Source organism: Vipera ursinii (genome assembly GCF_947247035.1).
Source record: "Vipera ursinii genome assembly, chromosome: 1".
NCBI lineage: Eukaryota > Metazoa > Chordata > Lepidosauria > Squamata > Viperidae > Vipera > Vipera ursinii.
The window spans coordinates 17,080,961-17,105,251 of record NC_139512.1 but is presented as its reverse complement, the minus strand read 5'-3'; the positions used below and the strand labels follow the sequence as shown (position 1 = coordinate 17,105,251).

General features: G+C 47.1%; 1 protein-coding gene and 1 pseudogene across 2 annotated transcripts in view; one reads left to right on the top strand and one right to left on the bottom strand.

The window, feature by feature from the left end:
* The first annotated feature begins 344 nt into the window (after positions 1–344).
* The window catches only part of KCNN1 (potassium calcium-activated channel subfamily N member 1), a 34,475-nt gene continuing 10,528 nt past the window's right edge, over positions 345–24,291 (top strand). Inside the window, exons 1-3 of the mRNA XM_083350363.1 lie at positions 345–455; positions 6,586–6,721; positions 17,307–17,753. Of these exons, the coding sequence (XP_083206489.1) occupies positions 6,704–6,721; positions 17,307–17,753 (465 nt within the window). The 5' untranslated portion in view covers positions 345–455; positions 6,586–6,703. The remainder of the gene's footprint in view (positions 456–6,585; positions 6,722–17,306; positions 17,754–24,291) is intronic.
* On the bottom strand, positions 3,721–5,623 carry LOC310633950 (annotated as a pseudogene). The gene has a single exon. The product of its transcript is annotated as an uncharacterized misc_RNA (transcript).

The window sequence follows — 24,291 nt, the reverse complement described above, 5'->3', positions numbered from 1 at the left end:
ATAGTGTTTTCCTTGAAGACAGCTGGGATTGTTGACAAAGCACATTCTGGACTTTCCTGGGATCCTTCCCTTCTCTTGCAGAAATAGTGTTTTCCTTGAAGACAGCTGCGATTGTTGACAAAGCACATTCTGGACTTTCCTGGGATCCTTCCCTTCTCTTGCAGAAATAGTGTTTTCCTTGAAGACAGCTGCGATTGTTGACAAAGCACAAACTGGACTTTCCTGGGATCCTTCCCTTCTCTTGCAGAAATAGTGTTTTCCTTGAAGACAGCTGCGATTGTTGACAAAGCACATTCTGGACTTTCCTGGGATCCTTCCCTTCTCTTGCAGAAATAGTGTTTTCCTTGAAGACAGCTGCGATTGTTGACAAAGCACAAACTGGACTTTCCTGGACTTCAACATACCAAGAGTTTTTAGAAGGAGAATCTGAAGGAGAATCGGGATTTAGAGACAAGGTCCCTGTGCACGGTCACTCATGCGCTCGTGACCTCTCGCCTTGACTACTGTAATGCTCTCTACATGGGGCTTCCCTTGAAGACCACTCGGAGGCTCCAACTGGTACAGAATGCGGCCGCGAGAGTTGTCTTGGGAGTTTCCCGGTACTCCCATGTTACACCTTTGCTCCGCGAGCTGCATTGGCTACCAGTTGTCTTCCGGGTGAGGTTCAAGGTCTTGGTTATGATCTTCAAGTCCTTACATGGCATGGGTCCGGGTTACCTCAGGGACCACCTGCTGCCGGCGTCAACTCCCCTCCGCCCTGTGCGTTCCCACAGAGAGGGCCTCCTCAGGGTGCCTCCGGTCAGAGAATGCCGACTGGTGGCCCCCAGGGGGAGGGCCTTCTCTGTGGGCGCCCCGGCACTTTGGAATCAACTGCCGGTGGAGCTCCGGATGACATCAGACCTCCGAACCTTCCGTCGCGGCCTGAAGACCCATTTATTCGAATTAGCTGGTCTGGCCTGATGGGGGAATATGGGTTTTTAAAATAGTTGTTTTTATTATTGTATTATTGTTTTTATTTGGGCATTGGTTTAATCTTATTTTAACTTTTGTATCGTAATTATATATGCCCTGTGAACCGCCCTGAGTCCCCAGGGAGAAGGGCGGTATATAAATTAAATAAAACCTAAAACCTAAACCTAATATCCACAATTGGCTTTTGCAAAAAGGGGAAAAGGGGGGAAAATGACATTGCCATAGGTGTATACTATAGGCCGCCCAACCAAACAGAGGAAATAGATGAACTTTTTGCTAGTCAGCTAACTAAGGTATGTAGGAAGCGCAACACAATAGTAATGGGGGACTTTAATTACCCTGACATCAACTGGGAGACAAATTCTGCACCAAGTGGAAGATCTAACAGATTCCTGTCAAACCTAGCAGACAACTTTCTCTCCCAAAAAGTAGAGAAGGGAATTAAGGGATTAGCCATATTGGATTTAATTCTCACTAACAGAGATGAAATGATAGAAGGTGTCGAAGCCACAGGAACCTTGGGGGGAAGTGATCATGCAATATTGGAATTCAACATTCTGGAGGCACAAGCAATAGAACACAGCCAAACTAGAGTCTTGGACTTTAAAAGAGCTAATTTCAATAAACTTAGAGAGACCATGGGAAGAATTCCATGGATGAGAATCCTAAAGGGGAAAACAACTCAAGAAGCTTGGGAAATTTTGAAAAGTGAGATAATAAAGGCCCAGTCTAGTACAATACCAACAAAGAAGAAAAATAACAGCTTTCAAAAGAAACCAGCATGGCTGCATAAAGAACTCTCTGATAAACTGAAAGATAAAAAGGACAAGTATAGGAAGTGGAAAGAGGGGCACATAACTAAGGCAGAATATCAGCAAACAGGCCGTGCCTGCAAAGATGGAGTGAGGGAAGCTAAGGCTCAAAATGAACTAAGGCTTGTGACCAAAGTCAAAAATAAAAAAAAGCTTCTTTCAACATATAAGAAACAAGAAAAAAGTTAAGGAAATGATTGGTCCATTAGTGGGGGAAAATGGCGAGAAGGTGACAAGCAACAGGCAGAAAGCAGAACTATTTAACTCGTTTTTTTGCATCTGTCTTTACACAAAGGGAAATAACAGACCAACCTATCAAAAATAGTGCCATAAAAAACAGAATAGAAACGCAAGTTAAGGTAGGCAAGAAAATGGTAAGTGAGCACCTGTCCAGCCTAGACGAGTTCAAATCACCAGGACCAGATGGATTACACCCCAAGGTTCTCAAGGAACTGGCAGACATGATCTCAGAACCACTGAACTATATTTTTCATAGATCCTGGAGCACTAGGGAACTACCAGAGGACTGGAAGAGAGCTGATGTAGTTCCCATCTTCAAAAAAAGGGGGAAAAATAGATCCAGGAAACTACAGACCTATCAGCCTGACCTCAATACCTGGGAAGATTCTGGAAAAGATAATCAAATAACAAATCAGCGAACACCTTGATGCGAACAAAGTTATCACTAAAAGCCAACATGGGTTTGTCAAAAACAGATCGTGCCAGACAAATCTTATTACATTCTTTGACCAAGTGACAAAATTAGTGGATCAGAGGAATGCTGTAGATATAATTTACTTGGATTTCAGTAAGGCATTTGATAAAGTAGATCACAACCTACTACTTGATAAGATAGAAAAATGTGGGTTAGATAGCATCATCACCAGATGGATTTGTAGCTGGCTGACAGGCCGTACTCAGCGTGTGGTCCTCAATGGAACTGCATCTACATGGAAGGAAGTGTGTAGTGGGGTGCCCCAGGACTCTGTTCTAGGCCCAGTGCTCTTCAACATCTTCATCAACTATTTGGATGAGGGGATAGATGGGGAACTCATCAAATTTGCAGATGACACCAAGCTGGCAGGAATAGCCAACACTCCAGAAGATAGGCTTAAGATACAGAAGGATCTGGACAGACTCGAACACTGGGCACTATCTAACAAAATGAAATTCAATGGTGAAAAAAGTAAGGTTCTACATTTAGGCAGGAAAAATCAAATGCACAGGTATAGTATAGGTGGTACCTTGCTCAATAGTAGTAACTGTGAGAGGGATCTCGGAGTCCTAGTGGACAATCACTTCAATATGAGCCAGCAGTGTGTTGCGGCTGCCAAAAAAGCCAACACAGTGCTAGGCTGCATTAACAGAGGGATAGAATCAAGATCACGTGAAGTGTTAATACCACTTTACAATGCCTTGGTAAGGCCACACCTGGAATACTGCATCCAGTTTTGGTCACCACGATGTAAAAAAGATGTCGAGACTCTAGAAAGAGCGCAGAGAAGAGCAACAAAGATGATTGGGGGACTGGAGGCTAAAACATATAGGGAACGGTTGCTGGAATTGGGTATGTCCAGTTTAATGAAGAGAAGGATGAGCGGGGACTTGATAGCAGTGTCCCAATATCTCAGGGGCTGCCCCAAAGAAGAGGGAGTCAAGCTATTCTCCAAAGCACCTGAAAGCAGGACAAGAAGCAACGGATGGAAACTAGTCAAGGAGAGGAGCAACCTAGAACTAAGGAGAAACTTCCTGACAGTGAGAACAACTAACCAGTGGAACAACCTGCCTCCAGAAGCGGTGAATGCTCCAACACTGGAAGTTTTAAAGAAGAGACTGGACAGCCACTTGTCTGAAATGGTATAGGGTTTCCTGCCTGAGCAGGGGGTTGGACTAGATGACCTCCAAGGTCCCTTCCAACTTTATTATTATCATTATATTATAAAGCACTGCAGTCTGTAACTTGGAGAAAACTCCATTTTGTCTGATTGGTTTGAGTGATTTCACATTCCTCCGGACCTTGAAGGAATGGCTCAGCATGAGTGCCGTCGTTACCCAAACCATTTACAATGCATGTTTTCTTGGTAGATTTTGGCATTTTTGCCTCATTCCTGATGGTCGTCCAGTTTGCCTTCTCTAAATGGCTACTTTTTTTTAGTTAAAGAACAACTGTTTGAGGTTTCCCAGTTCTTTTTGACTGAGCTGTTACTTCCTTCAAAAAAGTTATCTTCATCACCCAAAGAAAGTGAAAGTACATTATGATTTTCTTCTCCCTTTTTTACTGACTTTTTGAGGTTCCTCATTCAAATCAAACACATCAGCATTGGCACTGGGATGTTCTTTCTGTAGGATATCCCTATCAAAATTAATTGTTTTATTCCCATGCTTTTTCTTTTTAATTTCTGATTGTGGAAGTTCATTATCTATATTATCTAAACTCTGTTCTTCCATCTCACTTAATCTATGGGATCCACTACTTTCATGCACCTTCCTCTTTGATTTACGCTTTACGTTCAGTCCTGAAATGGCTTCTTGACTAGGAACTTGCTTCTGGAAACCCACCGAATGTTCTGTGTTCACAATGTTTAATGAATTAGACTCTTCCTAAACTATCTAAGTTTTCCCAGTCTGTCTTTTTTTTTAATATCATGATGAGAAATGTAACTGTTCGTATCCTTGGAAGGCCCTGGATCTAGCACAATGGTTCTTCTACAATTTTTGGTTTGATTAAGGCATGTTGTACTATAACTACAGCTTTTCTCATTTTGCTGAATTTCATTGCTTAAGGATCTAGACTCCGAACATTGGGATCGATTTCCCAAATGCTTCATTTTTTCCAAGAATATTCCTTTTTCAATTTCTTGAGTTGTGTAATTATTTACATTTGGCTCTACCACAAAGGTTCTTCTCTTTCTTGTTGTCTGGCCTAAGTGTTGGGAACTGCATTTCTCCTTCCTGTCATGATCTGAGTTTCCCACATGACAGGCAGACTTAGGAAGTTTTATCTTACTACTGTTCAGTTCACGGGTTTTTGACACTGCAACATCCGGTCTTTGATTGTTACCATTATTCAAGCTGATAAAAAACATTGTGTTCTTTGTCTCAGCATTATCATTTTCCAGGATTTTCGTTTCCTTGGCTTTGATCTTTATACAGCTTTCACCCTTGGTGCTCAGTGCAGTAAGTTCACCAACATGACTGATTTCAAGATTCTCCTTAACAAGAGACCCTGTTTCTTTGGTCAGCTGCAGCTTATCAATGTCTGAGACTTCTGTGTCTTAAGTTGTTCCCAAATATAGCAGGAAAGCCTGTTTTACATTTTTTTTCCTCTTAGTCAGATGTCCACTATCCCTGTGTGGTCTTGCAGTTTCCTCACATTGCTGGACAGGATAATTGTTATCCAGGATAGATAGTGAGCGACTCCTGGAATTCTGTGGCACATTCCAAAGGTTGTCTCCAAAAATTGTATTTGAATTAAATGCCAAAGTAGAGACATCCACTCCGTGGAACCTTGGATCACTATTTCCACAGCTTGCCGATAATTTGTCAGTCAAAGAAGAGAATGACTTCTTTACCTGAGGGGAAGGCGTGCTTCTCCAAGTCTCATCAAAAGCAGATTTCAGTGGATCTAAAGGAAATTTCTCCAGACTGGTGGACGTGTTTCTGCCATTGTCACTTCCTTCATCCTCCACCTGAGACAGCGGAATTCTCATTGGCTTTGGTGCCACTTTTTCTGCACACCCAGGACAGATGCTATTATCCTGACTGCGACAAATATCATCAGCACCACTGTGCCCTCTTTCATCCAGCAATGAAGAATAGGAATCACTCAGCGAATCCATAATCCCCAAATTTGTCCCGCTCCTCTCGTCTTGAAAACGCAACGCAAGCGCACCACAGGAGAGGTCATTGGTCAGCCCTTCGATACCTCACAAAAGAGGAGAGCCTGCCTTCTCGTCCTGCCTTCAGGCGCTTTGGAGAACAGTTTGATCCCCTTCTCTTCTTTGTGGCAGCCCTTCAAATATTGGAACACAGCTGTCATGTCCCCCCTCGTCCTTCTCTTCTTTAAACTACACATACCCAATTCCAGCAACCGTTCCTTGTATATTTTAGCCTCCAGTCCCCTGATCATCTTTGTTGCTCTTCTCTGCACTCTTTCCAAAAGTCTCAACAATTTTCTTACATTGTGGAGACCAAAACTGGATGCAGTATTCCAGGTGTGGCCTTACCAAAGCATTGTAAAGTGGTATTAGTACTTCACGTGATCTTGATTCTGTCCCTCTGTTAATGCAGCCTAGCACTGTGTTGGCTTTTTTGGCAGCTGCAGCACACAGATGGCTCATATTGAAGTGATTGTCTACTAAGACTCCGAGATCCCTCTCACAGTTGCTACTATTGAGCAAGGTACCACCTATACTATACCTGTGCATTTGATTTTTCCTGCCTAAATGTAGACCCTTACTTTTTTCATCACTGAATTTCGTTTTGAATGGAAGACCTCCAAGGTCCCTTGTAACTCTTTTATTCCGTTACTTCTATTTTTCAACAGGCCTTGGCCACGAAGGGCGGGGAGGGGGCAGAGATCCTTGTCATTGCTGGTTCTTCTCTGTGTTGTAGGAGACAATGCCTTGAAACACTTCACTATGATGTGCCTGATTGCAGTTTGTGGCAATTGGGGGGTGGGGCGGGGGGGGGAGGGGGCTGCGTTTCCCTGATCTTCCTCTCTTCCTCCTGAGCCCCCTGATTTTCGGTGACTGACCAGTGCGGTCTTCTCTCCCACCCCCTCCTCCTTCTTCCCTTCCAGGTGGACTCTGACTCCAATGGCCGCCAGGAGCAAGGAAGGCAGGGGGCTTGCACGGCTTCTCTCCACAGCGGTGGGCCAAGCGTAGGTCGAGGCGTTGAGCCCCTCCAGACCGGCCCCTATGACCGGAGTTGAGCAGGTAAGCTGCCTAACACCCCTCCAGAGCGGGGGTGGGGGGCAGGCGCCGCTCCCTCAAGGCCTGGGCTTCAGCTGGGAGGCAGCTGCAAAGGACCTTGAGAGACCGTCAGGTGGCTGATCTCGGAAAGTGTTGTTGTTTTTTTTTAAAAAAATGTCTGCGGAGACTCTCGGTCACCCGGATCAGTTATCCCAAAGACGCGTTTTCAGGAGGCAACTGGACTTTCTCGTTCTTCTTTGAAAAAGTTTTGCTTTTTGCTTTTGAGGATGCAACGTATTTTCATATATGGTGGACTTGTAAAAAGGTTAAAGCTTTTTGGATTAAAATTTGGTGGAATATGCAAAAGATATTTAAGAAAAGGATAAAGTTTTCCCCGCAATTGTTTTTATTGGGTATTATCACAGATACCACCGTTGTAGATATTAAATTGATGTTGCATCTAATTACGGCGGCAAGACTTTTAGTTGCGCAATACTGGAAGAAGGAGGAAACTTTGAAAGTTTCCAATTGGGCAGAAATGGCAAAGATTTCGGCATATTTGAAAGATCAATCGCAACAGAGATATATTGTGGAATGGAGAAGATGGATTGAATATATTCAGAATAAATATGGGACTAAAAAGTTTCATTTAGCATTTGAATAAGTAGTTGATTTTTATGATGTATGATTAGTCATTTGTTACTTTATTAATATTATGACTATGGAGAGTTAAAGTCCGATAGAACTTAATGTTTTATTTTTGTTGTTAGCATCAAGATGGCGGACGTGCTGGGCTGAGCTCCGTAAGCTCCAGCTGTTGGGCGTCCCTTAGGAGCCCCTCAGGGGTCCTCTCGGGCCCTCTGGGCAGGGGATTTGGACTGTTAAGACTACGAGGCAGATAATGAGGTAGACAGTGAGGTTTTTACTTCCCTGTTCGCTCCCGTCTGCGAGCTGGCTGCTTCCATCTGTTTCCATCTGCTCGCTATGCTCGGCTTTCTCAACCTGCCTGTTTCTGCTGTCCCGGCGTCTCCGGGCTGCTCCCGGGACGTTGTGGTCGGCAATGACGGCGTTCTCCGCCATTCTGGGCCGCTGGGCCGCAGTAACAGCATCCTTGGACAGTTTCTGGCCGTTCCCGGCGGCGTCTTCGGAACATCTTTATGATGAAGGAGACGCCTGCGGGCCATTTTGGCAGCGGCGGCGGCGTTTTCACACTGCTCGGCCTACCTTGAGCCACTTTTGGCGGCTGCAGCATCTTTGGGCCGTTTCGGCGGAGAAGACGACCGCTGGTTATTTCGCTGGCAACGATGTCTTCTGTGGCGTTTTCGGGCCGCTGCCGGCGGCGGAGGCAGCGACGGCGTCTTCGGGCTGCTTTGGGCGGCGGAGAGGACGACCACGGATTATCTCGACGGCGGCGACGGCGTTTTTCGCATCGTTCCGGGCCGCTTGCGGTAATGGCGGCGATGGCGTTCTTGTCCGGTCAGCGGTAGCTGTAGCAGTTCGGGCAGCGGATTACCAATTTACCAACTTTCCATCTGCCTCCTTTCTCCCCTTTGGACTGGGATGGACCTGGGTACAAGCCACAGTGGGAGAGTGGCTTGGCTCTACATCGGCAGCCCCATAGAGGTGGGAGCTCTATGGGTCATGCCCCACCCAGGGCGTTTATTTTGGACCACCCTCGGGTGCAGATTCGCGACCCGTCGTGAGAGGACGGGTTGTGGTCTGCTCCTGGGAGCACCCAACCGAGTGGCAGTAAGTTGGTTGATGGTCCAAATGTTCACTCCCTACCCTTCGATCCTCCTATTGGACCTTTCAATTACGGGACTGCCTTCCCTGGACTCTTTCGGACTTCATGTATCGATACACCAGCACAGACTTGTTCGCCCTCAGGGGTGCCCCCCTCTCCTGGGTGCGTCCCGCCTTCTTTGCCACCCCCAGTCTCGATGAAGGGCCCAATTATTGGGACCCTGAGAGATGGCCGGGCAGGGGCAGGGGCCCTCAATATAAATTTAATAGGAGGCCCCTGGTTAACTTTTTAGTGAAATTTTTTATGGGGTTAGGGAGAGGGGTGGGAGTGGGTGGTGGCTGTTTGACTATGGGGGGTGGTCTTTCAACCGTGGTTCAGGCCAGGCCGGGGTCTGATCGCGTAGGGGGAGAGCGGGGTGTGGTTGCCTCCGGGGCTCGGGAGCGGGTCGTGGGACTACCGATTCCCACGACATCGGGGAATGGCAGCAGGCGCATGTACAGAGGGCCGCATCATCACCGGGAGGGCCGTCTCCGCTATTTACAAGCGGTGAGGCGCTCCGACCCTCTGTTTCTTCCCCGAGGTCCCGGGAGCGAGGATGTGCAGCCTCCTGAGCTCCGGCTGATGTATCTGAATGCCAGGTCCGTGATTAATAAAGCTCCCCTTGTGTGGGATTTGGTTGAGGGTGAGCATGCGGACCTGGCTTGCATCACAGAGACCTGGTTGGGTCCAGAGGGTGGGGTCCCTTTGGTTGATCTTTGCCCACCAGGTTTCCGGGTGCTACACCGGCCTCGGGCTCAAGGTAGGGGCGGGCGAGTGGCAGTAGTTATCAGGGAGACCTTATGTCCGCGGGAGACCACCGTTCCTCAGATAGTCGGGTGTGAGTTTCTTTTTGAGATTTGGTCCGGGGGCACAGTTGGGCCTGCTGCTGGTGTACCTTTCGCCTAATCGCACAGCGGCAGCCCTGCCTGAGCTACTTGATGTCCTCTCTGGGTTGGTGATTGAGTTCCCCAAACTTATAGTTTTGGGTGACTTCAATCTACCATCCCTGGGAGGGTCATCTGAGTTAGCTTGGGAGTTCATGGCTTCCATGACGGCCATGGACCTGATGCAGGTAATTTCTGAACCAACTCATGAGGGAGGCCACACCCTTGACCTGATTTTCTTATCTGGATGGTGGTTTGATGATCTTGGTGGGGGCTCTCCATTTATTATGCCCCTGTCATGGACCGATCATTACCTCCTGCGGCTGGTCTTCCGTCTTGCCACCCCCCGCCGTGGGGATGCGGAACCAACTAGATGGTACCGCCCCAGGCGCTTAATGGACCCCGATGGGTTCCAGGCAGCGCTGGGGTCCCCACCTGCCTCCGTTGCTCACAGCTCGGCGGATGCCTTAGTGGAAGCCTGGGAAAAGGCAGCCACTGAGGCACTTGACCGGGTTGTACCCTTGCGGCCCCTGACCCGGTGCAGATCCCAACGAGCTCCATGGTTCTCCGCGGAGCTCTGGGAGATGAAGCGTCGGAAATGGGGCCTAGAGAGCTGTTGGAGGTTCAGCCGATCCGAATCCGACCGGTTGCGACTAAGAACCTATATTAGGTCTTATCTCGCAGCGATGAGGGCGGCGAGGTGTAATTACTTCTCTGCCCTCATCGCGTCTGCAGATAATCGCCCGGCCGCCCTGTTTAGGGTGACTCTCTCCCTTCTTAATCAGGAGGTGAGGGAGGATCCCTTGCAGGGTCGTGCCGAGGAGTTTGGTCAACATTTGTTGGATAAAATCGCTCGGATTCAGACCGGTCTGGACTCCAGCTGGGCAGAGTCCGACGATCAGGACACGGGCGGTCTTGTCAATGTTATCTGGGAGGAGTTTGATTCTGTGACCCCTGAGGAAGTGGACAGGATTATGGGGAGGTTGAGCTCCACCACATGTTTATTGGACCCATGCCCTTCCTGGCTGGTTTATGCAGCTAGGGAGAGGACATGAGGCTGGTTCCAGGCAGTTATATCTGCTTCTTTGAGTGAGGGTAATTTCCCCACCGTCTTGAAGGAGGCGGTGGTGAGACCTCTCCTCAAGAAGCCTGCCTTGGACCCAGCTGTGTTAAACAACTTTTGTCCGGTCTCCAACCTTCGCTTTCTTGCGAAGGTTGTTGAGAGTGTGGTGGCGCATCAGCTCCCTCTGGTTCTGGATGAAGCGGATTATCTGGACCCCTACCAATCGGGTTTCAGGCCCGGGTACAGCACGGAGACGGCATTGGTCGCTCTGGTGAATGATCTCTGGAGGGCTCGGGATAGGGGATATTCCTCTGTCCTAGTCCTATTAGACCTCTCGGCGGCTTTCGATACCATCGACCATGGTATCTTGCTGCGGCGCCTCAGGGGTTTGGGAGTGGGAGGCACAGTTCTTCGGTGGTTCTCCTCCTATCTCCTGGGACGCTCGCAGTCGGTGTTGGCAGGGGGGCAGAGGTCGGCCTCGAGGCCTCTTATTTGTGGAGTTCCTCAGGGGTCGGTCCTCTCGCCTCTCCTGTTCAACATCTACATGAAACCGCTGGGTGAGATCATTCGTGGTTTTGGAGTTGGGTATCATCAATATGCTGATGATACCCAACTTTTCATTTCGACCCCAAACCACCCCAGTGATGCCCTCGATGTGATGTCCCGTTGCCTGGAGGCGGTTCGGGTCTGGATGGGGAGGAACAGACTTCAGCTCAACCCGGCCAAGACTGAGTGGCTGTACATTCCGGCATCCCGGGACATTCAAAATGTTCCATCTCTCTCTATGGGGGGTGAGTTTTTACCCCCCGTGGATAGGGCTCGCAACTTGGGTGTCCTCCTGGATTCACGGCTTACTCTGGAAGACCACATAGTAGCCGTGACTAGGGGGGCTTTCGCTCAGGTTCGCCTGGTGCGCCAGTTGCGGCCCTATCTGGACCGGGATGCCCTGTGTACGGTCACTCATGCGCTCGTGACCTCTCGTCTGGACTACTGCAATGCTCTTTACATGGGGCTTCCCTTGAAGACCACTCGGAGGCTCCAACTGGTACAGAATGCGGCCGTGAGAGTTGTCTTGGGAGTTTCCCGGTACTCCCATGTTACACCTTTGCTCCGCGAGCTGCATTGGGTACCAGTTGTCTTCCGGGTGAGGTTCAAGGTCTTGGTGATGGTTTTTAAGTCCTTACATGGCATGGGTCCGGAATACCTCGGGGACCACCTGCTGCCGGCGTCGACTCCCCTCCGCCCAGTACGTGCCCACAGAGAGGGCCTCCTCAGGGTGCCTCCAGTCAGAGAATGTCAGCTGGTGGCCCCCAGGGGGAGGGCCTTCTCTGTGGGCGCTCCAGCTTTGTGGAACCAACTGCCGGTTGAGCTCCGGACGGCACCGGATCTTCGCTCCTTCCGGCGCGGGTTAAAGACCCATTTATTCGAACAAGCTGGCCTGGCCTGATGGGGGAACCTCAGGTTTTAATGGGTTTTATATTCTGATTGTTTTAATTGGGCAATTATTTAATCTTTTTTTAACTTTTGTATTTCTATTTATATGCCCTGTTCACCGCCCTGAGTCCTTCGAGAAGGGTGGTATAAAAATTCAATAAATAATAATAATAATAATAATAATAATAATAATAATAATAATAATAATAATAATAATAATAATATTTTAGTTTATGTTTGTATTATTATACCCTGTATTCAGCTCTGGGAAGTCGGGGAGGGGGGGAGGGGAGGGGAGGGTTGGGGAGAGGGGAGGGGGTTTTTTTTGTATTTAAAAATGTATTGTAAAACTTTTCAATTAAAAAAAAAAGTTTTGCTTCTCATCCAAAGAGGTTTTTGCAGTTCAGCTTCTGAGCCAGAACTGGAGAAGCTTCTTGGATGAGAAGCGAAACACCTTCAAAGCAAAAGAAGACAGTCCAGCTGCCTCCTGGAAAAGCATCTTTGGGATTTTTTCAAAAAAACTTTCGGCTGGAACTGGTTCTTCGGCCTCTCAAGGGCTTCGCTTTCCTGCCTTCCCTCTGGAACAGGAAGGGTCAGCTGGGCATCCTCCCAAGGGCGATTCCTCCCTCCCTTCGCCAGGCTAAACCTGGCCCCTCCTTTGGGACAGGGGTGGGCACAGCTGCCCCCCCTCCCCTTTCCTGGGATTCTCCTGGGGGTATCAAGAGCAGTTTTGGTGGCAAAAGCTCCCTTAAGCTGCTCGCCTGCCGCTGTGCCCTTTATTTAGATTTTTTTTAAAAAAACATTGTGGTGGGCAGGGCAGACAGCCACGTGCCAGTCCCTAGGAGTGCCTGAAGAACGCTGAGGCATATTTAGAAATTGTCTGGTTAAAATAACATGGGATGGTGGAGGGCTTTGCTTAGAGCGGCATTCAGAAGTGGGGTTTTTTAAAAAAAAGATTAGCTTGTTTTATTGTGGGGTGTATGTGCCTGCCAAAAGCCACACCCTGGTTTTGTTTGAGGTTAAGAGTTAAATGTTGTTTTTTGTCACTAAGATGATCGGCTTTCTCTGTGCTTCCTTGTGAATTACTTTAAGCCACTACTGTTTGCTTTCGGTGAAATTCATGTAAATATAGAAATAGGGGTTCACTTCCAATTCTTGCCCTGTTCTTCAATTTTTGGCAGTATTAGCCGTGGCTGAGTGCGGAGTCTGTCGGTTGGGGCAAAAAAGGATGAATTCCGTTTGTGGGACAGAGACCCCTCGGGGGAGGCTTTGGGGCAATCCTAGCTGGAGGGGCCCACCTGGGTGGACCCCGACATCAAAAGAAGGAGCAGAGGGGAACAACAGGGGGCGCCACTCCCACCCAGGGGGTCTCCAAGGAGCAGCTGGGTGGGGGGGAGCCCTGCATTCAGCCTCGGGGAAGGCCGAGCAGGGGGGCACCTGCATTTGCTGAGGAAGCCTGACCAGGGGCAAAGTTGGAAGGAATCAGAACAGATCCCAGCAGATCCCTCCGGCAGGGCTTCAAAAGGGTTTGGAAAACCTCAATGACAGACATCTTGACCTGCTCCAAAGGGAAGCCGGGACTGCTGCTCCAGTCACTCCAGATGGGTCTGCCCTCCCCCCTCCCGCCCGCCATGGTTGGGCTCTGCACCTTACAAGGGATACAGGGGGGGGAAGGGAGCAGCAGACAAAGGGAGGGGGAGGGTGCGGGGAGGCTGGCATCAAGGGCATTTGGGAATGGGAGGGGAGCCCCAGAAACCCAGCTCCTCCTCAGCCGGGCCGGCCAAGTCCCGGATACTGCGGGGCTCTCGGGGTCTCTGCCGCTCTCGTGCAACGTCCCGCAAGGGGGTCCTCAGGGCAGGGGTCCCTGCGGTTTCCAGGGGGTCGCTAGCCCAGCCCCGAAGCCCCCCCCGGCCAAGCTGTCAAGGGGGGGTGGTGGAGGCATCTCCGCCAGCGCAGCCCCTCCCGCCCACCGCCTCCCGCCCACGGGGGTCTCCTCGCTGCCCCCTCCGCCCCGCAAGGCGGCCGGCCGGCGCCCCCCAACCGGCAGAGCCCCCAGAGCCGCCGGCTTCGCGGGACGGGACTGGCCTGGGGGGGGGGGCTGCGGCGGGTCCGGTTGCGGGTGGGCGGGGCTGCGGAGGGAGGGAGGGAAGGAGGCGGCGCCCCGCCCGTCCCCGCCGCCCGCCCCGGACTCCCCCGCGGCCCCTCCGGAGAGTCTGGCCGGGGCGGGCGGACGAGGCCGGGGATGCCGTGGCGAGCGCCCGCCGTGGCCCTCCTCCTCCCGCCGCCGCCGCCGCCGCCGCCCGCGCGTCCCCGCGTCCGCAGCGCCCAGCCCGCCGCGCCGGACCCGCCGCCCCCCGCCCGCCCGCGCCCCCCCCGGCCCTCGCCCGCCCAGCTGCTCTACCTGTCGCTGCGGGCGCTCTGCGGCCGGCCCCTCCCGCCCGGCCGCCCCCCCGCCAGCTGGCCCCCCGCCCGCCCCCGCCGCGCCCAGCAGGTGAGTCGGGGGGAGTCCGGGGGCCGTCGCGGGTCGCCCGGCGCCTCTCTTAGCCCGGCCGCTCGCTCGCTCGCTCGCTCTGCCCTTGGACGGGCTGGGGGGGCCGGCAGCCGCAGAGCCCCGGGACGGCGCGGGGCTGGCGGGGGCCGCAGGGGGGGCTGGGCCGGGCCCGGGCCGGCTTTGGCGCTGGGCCGAGGAGGCTCCCCGACTGCGGTGGCTGGCGAGAACGTCCCGGGAGCCCCGAAGGCGGATCGAGGAGGCTGGGCGCCCCCCTGAAGGGACCCTTCCCTTCGCCCCAATGGAAGATTGAGGGCTGCCCGGTGTGGAAGCTTTCCGCGCCCCCCTGGCCTTGTCCCCGTCTGTTTCCCTGCCGGACCGGCTGGATGCCCTCCTGAGGGCCCGAGGCTCGGGGGTGCCGCTGCCGAGGCAGCCGTTGGTCCCCGGCTACCGGCGTGCGGGTGCTGAGCCCTGAGCCAGCCTGGAGCTGGGTTCCCCGGCAGAGAGAGCGGGCCTGTTTCCCCTTGAGTGCCCGGAGCGAATTCTGCTGCTGCGGCGTTCAGGGTGCCCTTGAAAGTGGTCATCCGAGACCCTTCCCCTGGCTGGCCTGGTTTTTATTCACTGGGACCCCCAGCTGGAAAAGTGAGGGGGGGGGTGACCCTCTTCTCTGGCTTCCAGACTCCCCTCCCCCACTGTGCCTGACACCAGCTTCTGCCCTGGGGATGGGCTAGCTGGGGGGGGGGGGCTGCATTTTGAGCACTCTGCTGGACGGACCCTTGAGTTGAATGGTGCCAGGGCTTGGATATTGCAGTGTTTGGGAGGGGGCCTGTTGCAGTTGGAGGGAACAGCTTTCCCCCAGCCAGGACCCCATCATCCCCAGCCATGGTCATAGCTCTGGATGGTGGGAGCTGTAGTCCCCATGTCAAAGAGGGCTTCTTCCCCCTCGACCCCAGTTTGGCAGTTGAGGTTTGCCTCCTCAGAGTGCACACACACACACACACACACACACACACACACACCGGGCTGCAAGCAAGCCAGTTGCCCCAGAGGCCCTGGGCAGGGGGGGGGGGCTCCCTGCACCTTGCTGGAACGGACCCAGAAGGAATTGCAGCAGGAGAGTCGAATCCTCTGCCCAGCACAGGCAGGGCTGCTTGCCTCTCTCCTTCCTGCTGCTTTGCCCAGGTCCGGGGGGGGGGGAAGTATTGGGGGGGGAGGCAGGCCTGGGGCCGAAATCCAGGCCGCTGGGCAGAGGAGCATCTGGTGCTCTGGCTGCAGAAGAGGCCCTGTGGCCTCTGTGGCACATTTTCAGAAGTGATCCTCTTCCCTGGCTTGGCGGACTACGATGTCCAGCATTCCCAGCCATCGTGGTCCGTGGAGAGCCGGTTGAGGCCAGTGGAGGTTTCTGGGGTGTCCAGAGTCAGCTGCCCTGGCCAAGAGGGAGGCGCCCAGGGGATGGCCAGGTGGGGCTGAGCCCAAACAGGCTGCCTTGTTCTCATTGGTGCTGCCTCCCCCCCAGCCAGGATGCCCTAAGAGCTCCCCTCTGAGGGGAGGGGGGAACCTGGTTGGTCGATGCTCCCCCTCTATCCTCTGCCCGCCCCCCCCTTTAAGGTAAGGAAGGCCTTTGTGCTTGGGGGCCTAGTTGGATTCCCAGGAGCCCAGACTAGGCGCCCCTCGCACTGCAGCCCCCCTCCCACAGCCCTGGATCACCTGCTGGGGCCTTTGCTGGCCGAGGGGGGGGTCCTCTTCCATCCCTCCTTTCCCACACCAGTGCCCTTGAGAAGCATCTGGCAGTAACAGAATAATAGGCTTGGCAGGGACCTTGGAGGTCTTCTAGTCCAGCCCCCTGCTCAAGCAGAAAACCATTCCAGACGAGGGTCCAGGAGCATCCCTGGCTGAACAGGACCCTGCCCGGAGGGGCCACGCTTTTCCACCAACCGGACAGCACTGCTTTAACTTCCTCCTTCCTTCCTTCCTCATTGGTCACCCATCTAGTGGGGACACGCACATGCAAATTCTCAGATGGAGACCCCCCCCAATTCACAGGCCTATAAGAAGGGGAGGGGCAGAGCACATCATGTAGGCAAGGTCGAGGCCGGTCCCAGGATGGAGACAAGGCAAAGAGGTCGATAACCAGGAATGGCTGTGGGAGCAAAATCTCCCCGTCTGATTCTTGGACTGCTGGGCTGGTGATAGGGGGGGGCAGCTGGTTGATCTTGATGGGTTGAGCTGGTGGGCTGCTGCCGGGTGTCTGCTTGGGGCTTCTCGGGGGTCCGTAGGTAGAGTCTCGGAGGGGGGGAGGCAGCCCTCCGGCCTTCTCGGAAAGGCCAGCGCTGGTGATATTCTGGTGGGGGGGCACGGAAGCTCTGCAGGCCAGGGGGCCAGTTGGACATTCCCAGCCCGGCCTGCCAAGTGCGTTTCGGCTGAGACGGAGCCCTGCGCAGAGGGGGGGGGCTCTCCTGGTCCCAGGACTGGGGAAGGCCTTTTCCCCCCAGGAAGGGGGGCCTCCATCCCCAAGGCAGGGTCCTGCCCCCCTGAAAGTGGCTCCTTGGCACTTGGTGGGCGTCTCGGGTGCCGAGGGCAGGGCAGCGTCAGCTGGAGTGAGGGGGGGCACCCTGGGCCCAGGGACAGAGTCTGGCGACTGGAGCTGACCTGGCCGGACGTGGGGGAAAGAAGCTTCCTGGCGGCTCTGAAGCCTCGGCCTTCCCAATGGGCTGCTACAGGCGGTCCTGGTTCGTTTAGTGACCATTCAAAGTCACAATGGCACTGGAAAAACTGACGACTGTTTTTCACACTTACGACTTGCAGCATCCCTGCGGTCACATGATAAACATTTGGACACTCGGGAACCGCCTCCTATTTGTGACGGTCGCTGGGTCCCTGGATCACGTGATCCCCTTTTGTGACCTCCTGACGAGCCGTGGGGGCTGATGGGGTCTTTCTCCTTCTTCCCTCCCCAGGTCAGTGCGAATTGCCCCCCTCTGAGCCATGCGGGGTCCGGGCAGCTGGCCGGCGACTGCAGCCCCTTCACCGAGATAGCCATGAACAGCTGCCGGCACAACGGGGGGGCCATCCGACCGCTGAGCCGCCTGGGCGTCTCCCCCCGCCACCTGGGCGAGCTGGACGCCGAGACGCAGCCCCTGCAGACCTTCCCCGACTCCGACTTGGAGGTGGTGGTGGCCAAGGCCGAGCCGGGCAAGGGGGGCTTGGAACCCCAGCCGGACGGCAGGGCCGGGGGTCGCGACCCCCGCTACAGGAGGAGCCAGAACGTCGGGCACCGCCTGGGGCACCGGCGGGCTCTCTTCGAGAAGCGCAAGCGGCTGAGCGACTACGCGCTGATCTTCGGCATGTTCGGCATCGTCGTCATGGTGACGGAGACGGAGCTGTCCTGGGCCATCTACTCCAAGGTGAGGCCTGTGCTCCAGCCGGGGCCCCGCTGGGGCACGAACCCTCGGGGGGATGGTCTCCGGGGGCCCCCATCTCGCAATACTACTACTACTAATAATAATAATAATAAAATTATTATTATAATAATAAACCTCGCAATACTACTACTACTAATATTATTATTATTATTAAGGAGAAACTTGCACAGGTATAGTATAGGTGGTACCTTGCTCGATAGTAGTAACTGTGAGAGGGATCTCAGAGTCCTAGTGGACAATCACTTCAATATGAGTCAGCCGTGTGCTGCAGCTGCCAAAAAGGCCAACACAGTGCTAGGCTGCATTGAGGGACAGAATCAAGATCAAGTGAAGTACTAATACCACTCTACAATGCCTTGGTAAGGCCACACTTGGAATACTGCATCCAGTTTTGGTCACCACGATGTAAAAAAGATGTCGAGACTCTAGAAAGAGTACAGAGAAGAGCAACAAAGATGATTGGGGGACTGGAGGCTAAAACATATAGGGAACGGTTGCTGGAATTGGGTATGTCCAGTTTAATGAAGAGAAGGATGAGCGGGGACTTGATAGCAGTGTCCCAATATCTCAGGGGCTGCCCCAAAGAAGAGGGAGTCAAGCTATTCTCCAAAGCAGCTGAAAGCAGGACAAGAAGCAACGGATGGAAACTCGTCAAGGAGAGAAGCAACCTAGAACTAAGGAGAAACTTCCTGACAATTATAACAATTAACCAGTGGAACAGCCTGCCTCCGGAAGTGGTGAATGCTCCAACACTGGAGGTTTTTAAGAAGAGACTGGACAGCCATTTGCCTGAGATGGTATAGGGTTTCCTGCCTGAGCAGGGGGTTGGACTAGATGACCTCCAAGGTCCCTTCCAACTTTATTATTATTATTATTATTATTATTATTATTATTATTATTATTATTATTATTATTATTATTATTATTATTATTACTTCCTAACAGTGAGGACAATTAACAAGTGGAACAGAAGTTGCCTCCAGAAATCGTGGGCACTCCATCAGTGGAGGGTTTTAAGAAGAGACTGGACAGTCACCTGTCTGAGACAGTATAGGTTCACCTGCTTGAGCAGGGGGCTGGACTAGAAAACCTCTGAGGTCCCTTCCAACTTCTATTCCAGGGGTGTCAAACTCAATTTCATTGAGGGCCGCATCAGCATTGCGGTTGCCCTTAGGGGGCCAGGTGGGGATGGCCTGGGTGGGCGTGGCCTACTGGGTGGGCGTGGCTAGAGTGTGTATGGCCTACTGGGTGGGCGTGGCCAGCTCTACATCCTTCGCATCAAGGGTGCCTATGGGGGCCTGGGCAGGAGTGGGACAGATCTGAGGGTCTCTGGCAGGAGGAGGGTCTCTGGGCCAGGGCCAAGGCAGTGGGAGCCGTTCCCTCACTGTTTCCAGGATGGCTTCACGGGCCGCATGAAACCACTTCACGGGCCAGATCTGGCCCCCGGGCCTTGTGTTTGACATGTCTGTTGTATTCTATTCTATTCTATTTATTCCATATTCTATTTTATTTATTCCATATTCTATTCTATTCTATTCTATTCTATTCTATTCTATTCTATTCTATTCTATTCTATTCTATGTTCTATTCTATTCTATTCTATTCTATTCTAATTCTCTTCTATTCTCTTCTCTTCTATTCTATTCTATTCTATTCTATTCTATTCTATTCTAATTCTCTTCTCTTCTCTTCTATTCTATTCTATTCTATTCTATTCTATTCTATTCTATTCTATTCTATTCTATTCCATTCCATTCCATTCTATATTCTATTCTATTCTATTCTATTCTATTCTATTCTATTCTATTCTATTCTATTCTATTCTATTCTATTATTTATTCCATATTCTATTCTATTCTATTCTATTCTATTCTATTCTATTCTATTCTATTCTATTCTATTCTATTCTATTCTATTCTATTTATTCCATATTCTATTCTATTCTATTCTATTCCATTCTATATTCTATTCTATTCTATTCTATTCTATTCTATTCTATTCTATTCTATTCTATTCTATTCTATTCTATTCTATTCTATTCTATTCTATTCTAATTCTAATTCTATTCCATTCTATATTCTCTTCTCTTCTCTTCTCTTCTCTTCTCTTCTCTTCTATTCTAATTCTATTCTATTCTATTCTATTCTATTCTATTCTATTCTATTCTATTCTATTATTTATTCCATATTCTATTCTATTCTATTCTATTCTATTCTATTCTATTCTATTCTATTCTATTCTATTCTATTCTATTCTATTCTATTCTATTCCATTCCATTCCATTCTATATTCTATTCTATTCTATTCTATTCTATTCTATTCTATTCTATTCTATTCTATTCTATTCTATTATTTATTCCATATTCTATTCTATTCTATTCTATTCTATTCTATTCTATTCTATTCTATTCTATTCTATTCTATTCTATTTATTCCATATTCTATTCTATTCTATTCTATTCTATTCCATTCTATATTCTATTCTATTCTATTCTATTCTATTCTATTCTATTCTATTCTATTCTAATTCTAATTCTAATTCTATTCCATTCTATATTCTCTTCTCTTCTCTTCTCTTCTCTTCTCTTCTCTTCTCTTCTCTTCTCTTCTCTTCTCTTCTAATTCTATTCTATTCTATTCTATTCTATTCTATTCTATTCTATTCTATTATTTATTCCATATTCTATTCTATTCTATTCTATTCTATTCTATTCTATTCTATTCTATTCTATTCTATTCTATTCTATTCTATTCTATTCTATTCTATTCTATTCTATTCTATTCTATTCTATTCTTTCCATATTCTATTTTATTTATTCCATATTCTATTCTATTCTATTCTATTCTTTCCATATTCTATTTTATTTATTCCATATTCTATTCTATTCTATTCTATTCTATTCTATTCTATTCTATTCTATTCTATTCTATTCTATTATTTATTCCATATTCTATTCTATTCTATTCTATTCTATTCTATTCTATTCTATTCTATTCTATTCTATTCTATTCTATTCTATTCTATTCTATGTTCTATTCTATTCTATTCTATTCTATTCTAATTCTCTTCTATTCTCTTCTCTTCTCTTCTCTTCTATTCTATTCTATTCTATTCTATTCTATGTTCTATTCTATTCTATTCTATTCTATTCTAATTCTCTTCTCTTCTCTTCTCTTCTCTTCTCTTCTATTCTATTCTATGTTCTATTCTATTCTATTCTATTCTATTCTATTCTATTCTATTCTATTCTATTCTAATTCTCTTCTATTCTCTTCTATTCTCTTCTCTTCTATTCTATTCTATTCTATTCTATTCTATTCTATGTTCTATTCTATTCTATTCTATTCTATTCTAATTCTCTTCTATTCTCTTCTCTTCTCTTCTATTCTATTCTATGTTCTATTCTATTCTATTCTATTCTATTCTATTCTATTCTAATTCTCTTCTATTCTATTCTCTTCTATTCTATTCTCTTCTATTCTATTCTATTCTATTCTATTCTATTCTATTCTATTCTATTCCATTCCATTCCATTCTATATTCTATTCTATTCTATTCTATTCTATTCTATTCTATTCTATTATTTATTCCATATTCTATTCTATTCTATTCTATTCTATTCTATTCTATTCTATTCTATTCTATTCTATTCTATTCTATTCTATTCTATTCTATTTATTCCATATTCTATTCTATTCTATTCTATTCTATTCTATTCTATTCCATTCTATATTCTATTCTATTCTATTCTATTCTATTCTATTCTATTCTATTCTATTCTATTCTATTCTCTTCTATTCTATTCTATTCTAATTCTAATTCTATTCCATTCTATATTCTATTCTCTTCTCTTCTCTTCCCTTCTCTTCTCTTCTCTTCTCTTCTCTTCTCTTCTATTCTATTCTAATTCTATTCTATTCTATTCTATTCTATTCTATTCTATTCTATTCTATTCTATTCTATTATTTATTCCATATTCTATTCTATTCTATTCTATTCTATTCTATTCTATTCTATTCTATTCTATTCTATTCTATTCTATTCTATTATTTATTCCATATTCTATTCTATTCTATTCTATTCTATTCTATTCTATTCTATTCTATTCTATTCTATTCTATTCTATTCTATTCTATTCTATTCTATGTTCTATTCTATTCTATTCTATTCTATTCTAATTCTCTTCTATTCTCTTCTCTTCTCTTCTCTTCTCTTCTCTTCTATTCTATTCTATTCTATTCTATGTTCTATTCTATTCTATTCTATTCTATTCTAATTCTCTTCTCTTCTCTTCTCTTCTCTTCTCTTCTCTTCTCTTCTCTTCTCTTCTATTCTATTCTATTCTATTCTATTCTATTCTATTCTATGTTCTATTCTATTCTATTCTATTCTATTCTAATTCTCTTCTATTCTCTTCTCTTCTCTTCTATTCTATGTTCTATTCTATTCTATTCTATTCTATTCTATTCTATTCTAATTCTCTTCTATTCTATTCTCTTCTATTCTATTCTCTTCTATTCTATTCTATTCTATTCTATTCTATTCTATTCTATTCTATTCTATTCTATTCCATTCCATTCCATTCTATATTCTATTCTATTCTATTCTATTCTATTCTATTCTATTCTATTCTATTCTATTCTATTATTTATTCCATATTCTATTCTATTCTATTCTATTCTATTCTATTCTATTCTATTCTATTCTATTCTATTCTATTCTATTCTATTCTATTCTATTCTATTCTATTCTATTTATTCCATATTCTATTCTATTCTATTCTATTCTATTCCATTCTATATTCTATTCTATTCTATTCTATTCTATTCTATTCTATTCTATTCTATTCTATTCTATTCTATTCTATTCTATTCTATTCTATTCTATTCTAATTCTAATTCTATTCCATTCTATATTCTATTCTCTTCTCTTCTCTTCCCTTCTCTTCTCTTCTCTTCTCTTCTCTTCTCTTCTATTCTATTCTAATTCTATTCTATTCTATTCTATTCTATTCTATTCTATTCTATTATTTATTCCATATTCTATTCTATTCTATTCTATTCTATTCTATTCTATTCTATTCTATTCTATTCTATTCTATTCTATTCTATTCTTTCCATATTCTATTTTATTTATTCCATATTCTATTCTATTCTATTCTATTCTTTCCATATTCTATTTTATTTATTCCATATTCTATTCTATTCTATTCTATTCTATTCTATTCTATTCTATTCTATTCTATTCTATTCTATTCTATTCTATTCTATTATTATTTATTCCATATTCTATTCTATTCTATTCTATTCTATTCTATTCTATTCTATTCTATTCTATTCTATTCTATTCTATTCTATTCTATTCTATTCTATTCTATTCTTTCCATATTCTATTTTATTTATTCCATATTCTATTCTATTCTATTCTATTCTATTCTATTCTATTCTATTCTATTCTATTCTATTCTATTCTATTCTATTCTATTCTTTCCATATTCTATTTTATTTATTCCATATTCTATTCTATTCTATTCTATTCTATTCTATTCTATTCTATTCTATTCTATTCTATTCTATATATAATAAGAATAAGAATAAAAAGCATTAAAAGATGCAAATACTGCAATATCAAGTATAAGCACCAATTCACTGCAAGAAACAAACCAACTAACGTACAGCACAGCTGCAGTTGTAACTGAATACCTGGGATGCAAAATCAACAAAGAAGAAAAACAAAGAAACAGTGCACCACAAAAATGGAAGGTTAGACTAGAAAATAAGATCAGCAAGTTAAGATCACACGTAAGCAAGCTAGAACAGATGAAAGAAGAGGAGCTGAAGAACAAGAAGACCTAAGAATACCTAATCAAGAAATACCACTTAGAAACGAGGAAGATCGAGGAAGGACTGGAAATAATACAGCAGCAAATAACAGCTACAGCCAGGAAAATCAGTAGATACGAAGCTCGAATTGCAAATGATAGGCAGAACCTCCAATTTCAATCCAGTCAGAAACGTTTCTACCAATCCATCAATGGAGAAACTGCCGTGAATCAGTCAGTACCTGAGAAGGAAGAAACAGTGCAGTTCTGGAAGCAGAGATGGGATAACCCAAAGAAACACAACAAGGATGCGGCTTGGTTGAAAGAGGTGGATGCAATTAAAACAGAAGTGGAAATGAAAGAAGTAGTAATAACAACAAAAATGGTAGAAAAAAGAGCAAGGAAGATCAAAAATTGGTCAGCACCAGGTGAAGACGAACCGCATGGGTTTTGGTTGAAACATCTAACTGTTGTATACCCAAGCAGTTCAACAATATACTACAAGGAGGAGAAATTGAAAAGTGGCTAACAACTGGGAAAAGCTACCTAATAATGAAAAATCCAGCAAAAGGAGCAACACCAGGCAACTGCAGGCCAATTACCTCCTTACCAACAACTTCCAAATTGCTAACTGGTGTGGTAGCTGATGCAGTACAACAGCATCTAGTTGAAAACAATCTCTTTCCACCCGAGCAGAA